Source organism: Denticeps clupeoides, chromosome 9, assembly GCF_900700375.1.
Source record: "Denticeps clupeoides chromosome 9, fDenClu1.1, whole genome shotgun sequence".
NCBI lineage: Eukaryota > Metazoa > Chordata > Actinopteri > Clupeiformes > Denticipitidae > Denticeps > Denticeps clupeoides.
In genome coordinates, this window is record NC_041715.1 from 622,994 (window position 1) to 633,003 (window position 10,010).

The window sequence follows — 10,010 nt, forward strand, 5'->3', positions numbered from 1 at the left end:
ACCTTTTGTACCTGTGACTGATGGGTTTGTCTATAAGAGTCGCTCGGCTTGTACTCGAGAGGGAATCTGAGTTTGGGCCCGTTTCCTGTCCGATATCTGATCTTTACTCACGGCGCTCATCCATCAGCCACAGCACTCAGTATGACGGTCCTTTGCCCCTCCCCCATGGAGACCCCTTGACCCCGCCCGCCCCCGCTGTCCTGTCACTAACCTACTGGAGGCCAGCCATAATGATGAGGTTCCGTTGGAGAAGAAGTGGCCTCTCTCTCCCTGATGGAGACGGTACGAGGCGGAGGGAGGGGGAAGCAGGCGGTGGCGGATCGCCGCGGAAACGCTTCGGCCTGTCACAAGGGCCCAGGGGACCGCTGTGACGCGGAGCCAGCGAGCTGGAGCTGGCATGTGTCTGTAGACATTTCACTTCCACGCCACTCCCTCTCCCTCTCAGATGAAATTAGGTGTGTGTGTGTGTTTGTGTGTGTTTGTGTGCCAGCAGGCTCCATTGTTCCTAAATGCAAATGCGCATTGTAATGGCTGCGGCGCATTGCTTTTTAATGCGCCGTCTTCTGGCCGCGCGCTCAGCCTGAACCCGCCGGTTCATTCGGCAGCTGCCGCCGTGCCGGCAGGTCGGGGTCCGATAAAGAATAACAGCGACGGTACCCTCAAAGCAGAGATTCCCGCTGCCGTGTACGCGCGAATGGTGTTGCCGCAGCAGACCATTCATTACAGCTACATCATTACTACTCTACTGAGTACTGAAACAGAACCCTGTAAACACTGTATGCTTTAAAGCCTTTTGATTAGAAATGATGATTTGGTGATGAGTTAATACCGGTCAATAATTGATCTCTTATCATTTCCGACTTTTATAGATTACTGTGGTATGTTAGAGGCGAGAGGAGGGGAATGAGACTCTGACAGTTTGACCTTTTACAGCGTCTCTGAGCAGAAGGAGGGACAGTGTGTTCATTAAAAAAAAAAGAAGTCCATCTGACATCATAAAACACTCACAGACACAAGTTCCCTCACATTCCACTTCGCTAATTGGGGCCAAACAGCTGCAGTTCCTGTTTTAAATGCGGCAGAGGAAATGCCACGGTGCCGTGGTGTGTGTGTGTGTGTGTTGACATTTTAACATGATATGGAGAGCACATGCTGCCCATAACACACAAGTCCTGGATGTGCAAGAGCTCGTCATTTGTCCAGATACACACACAATATACATCAATATTAGATTTTAATTGTATTATAAGCAAAACGTTTTGGGGACATGTGACCTTGTGAGGACTGTGTGTTCTTCGGCTGTACGTATGTAATTATAGTTCATTCAACGCCTCTTAAAGTCATCAGCCTGCTACCATTAGACATCTGTAATTACATTCGGGGGAGAAAGTGGGGGAGATGGGACATCGGCGCGGTCCCACAAGCCTCTTATTCCGCAAAAATCCCATTTGGCCCCCAGAGGCGGTTTATGACTCCTGGGCCACTTATGCTGAGAGGCGCCTAATGTTTCCCCTGAGAGACCCCGGCGCGTCCGACCCGGCCGCGGCTCGTAAAAACACCTGCAGGTCGTAAAAACCCCACTCACACGCTGTTTAACATGATGTGTGTTCATATCCGGATCTGCTACGGCGCTGTATCGCACCTGTGAAGGTTTATTCTAACTATCATATTTGTACCCCGTCACCACATGTCCAATTCTTATTTTTTTAAACTTGTCCCAGCTGAGACCTTCACTTAGAGCAGTAGGTCCCCACATTGATTGGTTTAAGGTAGGGCTGCACGATTTGGGGAAAAATACATATTGCGATTATTGAGATTGATATGCGATTGCGATTTGATAAAGGACACTTGCTTGTATATCAATGAAAAGTCACATACTAATTACTAATAGTGAAATGTTTAATTTCAAAGTGAAACATACTTATAACAACTTGAAATGCCCAGTGCTTTCAAAATACAATATTCTACTAAATTAAATAAATCACAAAAATCTCTTTTACATTACTGTCGAACGACAAACCCTGGTAAGGCTAAACAACTGTTTTGATTATATTTGGCCATTATAAAATCCCGTATTATAGTTCTTACGTTAAAAAAAAAAACGTTATTTGGAGGCTGACTTGAACACAGGGATGCATAGCTTTGCTAGCTTAGCTAATGTTAAGATTTGTAAACTGAGGTGAATTTCTTTAGGAAACAGCTAAGAACAGTCTAAATAGTTAATTCCTACGTTTAGCCAAAACGTTGTTTGGAGGCTGACTTGAACACAGGAATGCATAGCTTCGTTAGCTTAGCCTAGCTTAGCTAAGGTTAAGACTTATAAAACAGGATTTTATAATGGCCAAATATATTCAAAACAATTGTCCAGCCTTGCCTATGAAATGTAACCCCCCGGGATCTGGTTTGGAGCGTACAGCGGGTTGTACAGCCCCAAGCAGCACAAGAGTGAGGCTTTTTTTATGCACTTCTCTCCATAGACATGTACATGCTTCACTCCACAGCAGAGCCTATCGCAATATGGCGGCGACGTTGACGTATGTCTAACCATATGTCTATGTGAGTCACGAATCTGAGGTCTCCATTGAACCGAATCGAAAGTCATGTGACCAAACACGTCACATTTAAGTCGCAGCTTTTTGCGTTCATGTAATCGCACAGACTGACATCGCGATTACGATTGCGATTAGATTAATCGTGCAGCACTAGTTTAAGGTGTGTGTGACACGCACGTTTTAATCTGCATCATTTGGCGTTAAAGCTAAATAATGAGGTTGAGCTCACGGATCGTTGTTTTACCGGATTAACACACCCTTCTTTAGAATGTTAAATATATTTAACAATTCTGGTCTGCATGGCTGTGCCATACGTGGTGCCGCAGCACTGCGTGAGGGCCGCTGTTGGCTCGGGCCGAGTCCAGATTAAAACCTGCCGGTTAAAGGCCCATTAGCCCGCAGCGCTGTCACGGCCAGAGCCCGGCGTGTGGGCCGGCCTGTCGATAAGACCCGCCGCTGATTCATGGACGCACGGGCGCTGCTTTTCCTCGCTTTGTAGCAGGACACGCATGTACGTGACTGGAGAGGACAAGGAATGAGGCAGGGTTCATGGAATCTGGAAAGTTTTGAAATGAGAAATAAACATAGAAAATTATGGAAAAGCCATTGGCTGATTTATGGGGCCGCTTCCTTAACCGCTCGGCCACCGCTGCCCCATGGGAGTGTGTGTTAGTGGGGGATCCCTCTGCTTGTTATGTATAGTTATATCAGTTCAACACACAGCGAAACGCATCCTGAACCGCCCTGTTTCGACTGCGCATAGTTAAGTAATAGTTAAAGAATTAAATAAAAAGGAATAAAGGAGAAAATAAAAGGGGAATAAGGCTAGTAAAAATGTGTAAATTGAGAACACGAGAGACGGACATCATGGGTAGTGGACATGTATTCTGCTAAAGCGCATGGTGCATGCAGTGCGCAGTAACCAGTGTAACCAGTGAACTTCGCTCAGTGGCACCGCAGTGGCATCTTGGCGGTTCGGGGTTACGGGCCTGCTTCCTCACCCACAAGGCCACCGCTGTTAAGTGAAGGGAGGTTCTGTGTCAGGATGCTCTCCGCAGTGCCAGCATAGAATGTCGTTGGGATGTCTGGAGACCCTAAACATCCTCAGCTGTCTCAGTTGGTACAAGGTGCTGTTTTACCCTTTTGTTCGGAGCCTGGATGTGTTCAGACCAAGTAAGGTCTTCTGAGATATGGACACCCAGACAGGTGAAGCTGCCCAGTGGGAGTCCCACTGATGTTGAAGGGCTTGTAGTCCAGTTGCTGCCACTTGCTGATGTTCAGCTGGAGGTGGTTTTCCTGGGGGTTCTCTATCTCGTCCATGTAGGCCACCTCATCGTTGTTTTAGATGAACCCCAACACCACCGTGTCATCAGATGACTGAGTACACACCCTTGTGGAGCTCCTGTATTGAGGGTGATGCTGTTGGAAATGCAACTCTCACCACCTGTGGTCTGCTAGTGTGGAGGTCCGACACCCACACACACAATCTGCTGTTGAGTCCTAGATCCTTCAGCTTGAGTGTGGACGGCACCTTCATCAAGGGGACCTCAGTGGCACCTTGTCGGATCGGGATTTGAACCCGCAACCCTCTGAATACGGATCTGCTTTTCCATGAAACGTCATGGAAATTCTTTATTAAAAATGTGTAAGATCCCTGATAAGGAGATGAAGATGTTTAACCGTGTAGAATCAGAATATTTGAATTCATTTGAACCAAGGTAGCTTCGCAGCCTGGTCCACTTATGTAGTGTTTTCTTCTCCCTAACGTTCTCTCCACATTTCATTATTCCTTGAAATTCCGTTCTGTCTCCTTGGGGTCTTTGCTGTTTTTATTCTTAAGAATAAAGGAATTGCAATTTGTTTCCTTCTTGTTATTTTTTAGGATCTTCTGTGGTTCCGGATCTTGGTCCGATGTTGGGCTTGAAGAAGTCCAGCTCTCTTGAGAGCCTCCAGACGGCAGTCAGCGAAGCCCAGCGAGGACAGGCACTGCCCTTCCATCGGCCCCGCCCTCACATGGTGCGGGGGCGTGGCTGCAACGAGAGCTTCCGCGCCGCCATCGACAAGTCCTACGACGGGCCGCCAGAGGACGATGACGGTGAGACAGATTGCCACCAAACGAGTGCAGTTTTCCTCTCTGTTCTTAGAGAGGCGTGGGGTGGATCTCATGGTAGTGGCCTAGCGGGTAACACACTCGCCTGTGAACCAGAAGACCCAGGTTCAAACCCCACTTACTACCATCGTGTCCCTGAGCAGGACACTTAACCCTGAGTGTCTCCAGGGGGGACTGTCCCTGTAACTACTGACTGTAAGTTGCTCTGGATAAGGACGTCTGGTAAATGTTGCGAGAACGTTTAAACAACCTACCCACAGCAATTACCCATCCCCCTCATTAAATCAAACCATTCAGCTTATTAACATATCTGGGGGCTCAAGTCGGATCGGAAATGTGTCTCCTCTTCCTTTCCTTTGGTTGTGTATGGAAATGCGCTCATGGTGATCCCAGCTGGTGTTTACTGCGGACCTCTGGGTCGGGAAAACAGAAACGTGAGACGAGTGCCTGTAATTAGCCACACATTGTTCCTCTCACCACTCATTACCAGCCATGCCATGGGCTACTAATTCCTTAATGCCCAGTGTGTGGGTGTGTGTTCACATCCGTCTTCCTGGCGGACTCGGTTGTTTGTTCTGACTTGGAGGGCGTTTCTGTGTTGAAGACCAGTATGAACCAAAAGATCATCCGTCTAACCCTTGGACAATGACAGAAAAACTGATAGGGGGGGTAGTAGCCTAGTGGGTAACACACTCGCCTATGAACCAGAAGACCCGGGTTCAAATCCCACTTACTACCATTGTGTCCCTGTGCAGGACACTTAACCCTAAGTTGCTCCAGGGGGACTGTCCCCTGCAACTACTGATTGTAAGTCGCTCTGGATAAGGGCGTCTAATAAATGCCATAAATGTAAATGTAAATGTAAACTGATGTCCTGATCCCACCACATCTCTCAGAATCAGGTCCACAGTTGAAAATCATTATGCTGAAACTAGGGGTTGTCAATGTGAAGATTTCCAAAGCTAGATCATTTCTGCTGAATATTGCATGACCTGATGTTGCAGTGTGTGTCACACAACCACAAACTCCCAGCATCTCACTCCCCAAGACTGGGGAAAGTGTCACCAATCCCATTTTTATTTTTTACGACTTATGCAGCTACTGCTGCTTTCTCTGCCACCAACTGATCAACATATTGAGACCATGACAAGTGGAATAAGTGAAAGTGACGTGATTGTCATTGTGAGACACTGCAGCACAGCACACGGTGATACAGTGAAACGTGTCCTCTGTATTTAACCGTCACCCTTGGAGAGCAGTGGGCACCATGACAGGCGCCCGGGGAGCAGTGTGTGGGGACGGGACCTTCATCAAGGGGACCTCAGTGGCACTTTGTCGGATTCGAACCAACAACCTTCTGGTTACAAGTCTGTTTCCTTAACCGCTAGGCCACCACTGAATAAAATGGCAGACACACACGTACACTCACACACACATACACCGAGATGACTGAAGCATTTGTATGTTTATGTTTACATAAATATTCCGATTCTCGGTGGGTGGGTGGGTTGGTGTGAACTCCCTCACCCGGTTTATTTCTGTATTTATAGAATACATTGGAATTCCCAGCTTGAAAAGCTGTCTTGTCTGGTGGGAAATGATCATTACGGATCATTACTGCTTTATGGTGACTATTTTCCATGTATTAAGACTTTATTAAAGTCGGTGTGTAGGCACCTCCCACCCATCGTGTGACGTTTTGAGTGATGAGTCGCTGAGAAGGCTTGATAAATAAAAGAGGGCTGTGATCCCTCACTCCACACCTCCCTCACCATGCACAGGCCGTAACAGATGGTCAAACCAGCAGGCTCCCGATCGCCATCATTTCATCTGAAAAGAATCAATGGAGGGAGTGTAGAGGACATGAGTCCACTGTGAGAGAGAGAGAGAGAGAAGTGTGGCTTTATTCATTCGGTTTAAATTAATCAAATTACATGCAATGACATCTTCTGAATCCTAAACTTTATCTCTCACATATAAATGTGTGTCCTGGTAAAACAGCCGTAAATGTTCATTATCTCGTCTTCTAGATGACGTGTCTGAGAGTTCGGGTCGTGACACCCCTGCCAGCGGGTCCTCCCGACAAGGCCTGGAAGAGGCGGAGGAGAGCAAGAAAGACAAGAGGAAGAAAGGCAAAGGGAAGAAGAAAGACAAGGCTAAGGGGAAGGTGAAAGAGAAGAAGAAAGCGGAGGATGGATCTGAAGAGTCGGATAAAAAGACGAAGAAGAAAGGGTTTGGGCTGCTGAGGTAAGTGGTTGGACGCGTGGATTAACATTACTGTCCCGTTGCATCATCTGCCATGACGGCTCGTATGAAAGGAGACGGATTTGCAGGGGATGTTGAGATTATGCTGCTTTCAGTGAAATAGCCCTACCTTTCTTCCTCCACGTCATGTCCACCCCCGCCAATCACCGTCACCCGCGTCCTGGCGTCTCGGGCTCTCCACGGTCCCTTTGTAGAGGGAGCTTTAGAAATTGTTTTGGCGGCTGGAGCGCTGGAATGGTGATGTGGCGGAATGTGAGTGGGACCGGGGACAGGTGGCCGGTGTGTGGCTGGCATCCAGAGTGAGTGAATGGACGCCTGGTCTGGTCGTGTGGGTGACTGGTGCTAAACGGTGTGGGCAGACATCAGCGCTCCATATGGCCGCTCGTCTCGGTGTCGCCCGTGAACGCGTCCCTTGTCCCTGCGCTGTGGCCCGTGCCAGGTCCAATCTGTGCATGTGCCAACCCGACTGCCCCAGAGCGAGTAGCATCTGTGGGTCCAAACACGCCTCGTGTGGCGATAGGACAATGTTGGGGTCATTCTACAGTGTGGACAGGATCATAGGAAACATGTAATGTGCATAGTGCGTGTGTACGGGTTTGTATGTAGTATGTGTGTATGTGGAGTGTGTGTGTATGTAGTCTGTGTATGTAGAGTGAGTGTGTAGTGTGTGTATGTGGCCTGTGTGTGTGTGTATGTAGAGTGAGTGTGTATGTAGTGTGTGCGGCGTGTGTGTATGTAGTGTGTGTATGTAGAGTGAGTGTGTAGTGTGTGTATGTGGTGTGTGCGGCCTGTGTGTGTGTGTGTGTGTATGTAGAGTGAGTGTGTAGTGTGTGTATGTAGTGTGTGTGTGTAGAGTGAGTGTGTAGTGTGTGTATGTGGTGTGTGCGACCTGTGTGTGTATGTAGAGTGAGTGTGTAGTGTGTGTATGTGGTGTGTGCGGCCTGTGTGTGTGTGTATGTAGAGTGCGTGTGTGTGTGTGTGTGTGTGTGTGTGTATGTAGAGTGTGTGTGTATGTAGAGTGAGTGTGTAGTGTGTGTATGTGGTGTGTGCGGCCTGTGTGTGTTTGTGTATGTAGAGTGCGTGTGTGTGTGTGTATGTAGAGTGAGTGTGTAGTGTGTGTATGTGGTGTGTGCGGCCTGTGTGTGTTTGTGTATGTAGAGTGCGTGTGTGTATGTAGAGTGTGTGTGTGTGTATGTAGTGTGCGTGTGGTGTGTGTGTGTATGTAGAGTGTGTGTGTGTGTATGTAGTGTGTGTGGCGTGTGTGTGTAGAGTGTGTGTATAGTGTGTGTATGTAGAGTGTGTGTGTGTGTATGTAGTGTGTGTGGCGTGTGTGTGTAGAGTGTGTGTATAGTGTGTGTATGTAGAGTGTGTGTGTGTGTATGTAGTGTGTGTGGCGTGTGTGTGTAGAGTGTGTGTATATGTGTGTGTATGTAGAGTGTGTGTGCGTGTATGTAGTGTGTGTGTGTGTGTAGAGTGTGTGTATATGTGTGTATGTAGAGTGTGTGTGTGTAGAGTGTGTGTATAGTGTGTGTATGTAGAGTGTGGTGTGTGTATATGTAGTGTGTGTGGCGTGTGTGTGTAGAGTGTGTGTATAGTGTGTGTATGTAGAGTGTGTGTGTGTGTGTGTATGTAGAGTGTGTGTGTGTATGTAGAGTGTGTGTGTGTGTGTGTGTATGTAGAGGTGTGTGTGTGTGTGTATGTAGTGATGCGGTTGTGTGTGTGGGCTGTATGTAGAGTGGTGTGTTGTGTGTGTATGTAGTGTGTGTGCGTTGTGTTGTGTAGAGTGGTGTGTAATAGTGTGTTTCTGTAGAGGGTTGTTGTGTGATGTAGGTGTGTGTGTGGCGTGTGTGTGTAGAGTGTGTGTATAGTGTGTTGTATGATGAGGTGTGTGTGCGTGGATGTAGGGTGTGTGGTGGTGTGTGTGTGTGTAGTAGAGTGTGTGTAGTGTGGTGTGTGTATAGTGTGTATGTAGAGTGTGTGTGTGTGTATGTAGTGTGTGTGGCGTGTGTGTGTGTGTAGAGTGTGTGTAGGACTCTGTGGGTGATTGACAGCATGTAGATCTTCCACAGCAGGGCCGGGCTGAAGCCCCATTACCTGGTTAATTGTTTTAATTTGGCTGTGTGCTGAGCTGAGAGAAGCCATGCTGTACACCACACCGCCCAGAGAGGTGGGAGGGACAGAGGGACAGAGGGACAAAACAAGCAGGGACTAGAGGAAGGTGAGAAAGGAACAACGTCTGGAATTTCAGGAAAAGCTTTTACGGTCAGAGAAACCGGCGTTTTTCTGCAGGTTCATGACGGGGGTTCAGAGAGGAGATCCTGGACCAGAGATGCTCCAGTCAGCTAATTAGACGGTTACTCCAGCCTTCACCGACCAGATATTCTTCCATTTTGCACCGACATAATCCTGTAGAGAAGAAGAAGATATAGATCCCACTGGGGTAATTATCTCTAGTCACCCATAAAAAGAGGGAGGAGCCTGTAGTCATGATTGACAGGTGTCAGTACGATGTTAACCCCACATAGCTGCAAGTTACAGATGATTTAAGATATTTAAATCAGACCTGTCCTCCTGGCCGCGGTCCCGGGAGACGGGCGCGGATGTTTTGTGTCTGTGTCCTGCTCCTCTTTCCTCTGCTCAGCACGCCAGCGCGCCTCCGTCCCGCCGACTCAGCGAAACGGGCGACCTTGGCAAGGTCTTTAACTCGCCCGCTAATGCTGGCCGCGTGCTGCCGCAGATAAGAGCCGCGCCGCGGCCCGCCATTGGCTGCCGGAAAGGTCACCGAGGAGAGCCCGGCTTTTGATTGGGTTGGTTAATTGCACTGAGAGTGTCTGCGGGGACGGCGGGACGGGGGTCTGGCGTCTTGGAGATGAGGCTTGAACCGTCTTAGAGAGCGGCAGGATTAAGGAGTGACGAGTCGGACTTTCCCTCTCGGCATGACGCAGCAGATCCGTAATCGTCTTCAGACACGTACAAACAGACGAAACCGAGACGTGTCCACTCCACCCTGGCGTGGTTATTATAGTCCTCCGAACAGGAAACCACAACTTAGTTTTACTCACTCCCCCTACGTACACCGGAAC

The 10,010-nt window shown here is 48.4% G+C and overlaps 1 protein-coding gene across 7 annotated transcripts in view; it reads left to right on the top strand.

The window, feature by feature from the left end:
- The window catches only part of pard3bb (par-3 family cell polarity regulator beta b), a 138,354-nt gene that overhangs the window by 87,318 nt on the left and 41,026 nt on the right, over positions 1-10,010 (top strand). For all 7 annotated transcript variants that reach the window (XM_028991005.1, XM_028991006.1, XM_028991008.1 and 4 more), the window contains 2 exons: positions 4,435-4,647; positions 6,693-6,909. In XM_028991005.1, coding sequence (XP_028846838.1) covers positions 4,435-4,647; positions 6,693-6,909 — 430 coding nt within the window. The remainder of the gene's footprint in view (positions 1-4,434; positions 4,648-6,692; positions 6,910-10,010) is intronic.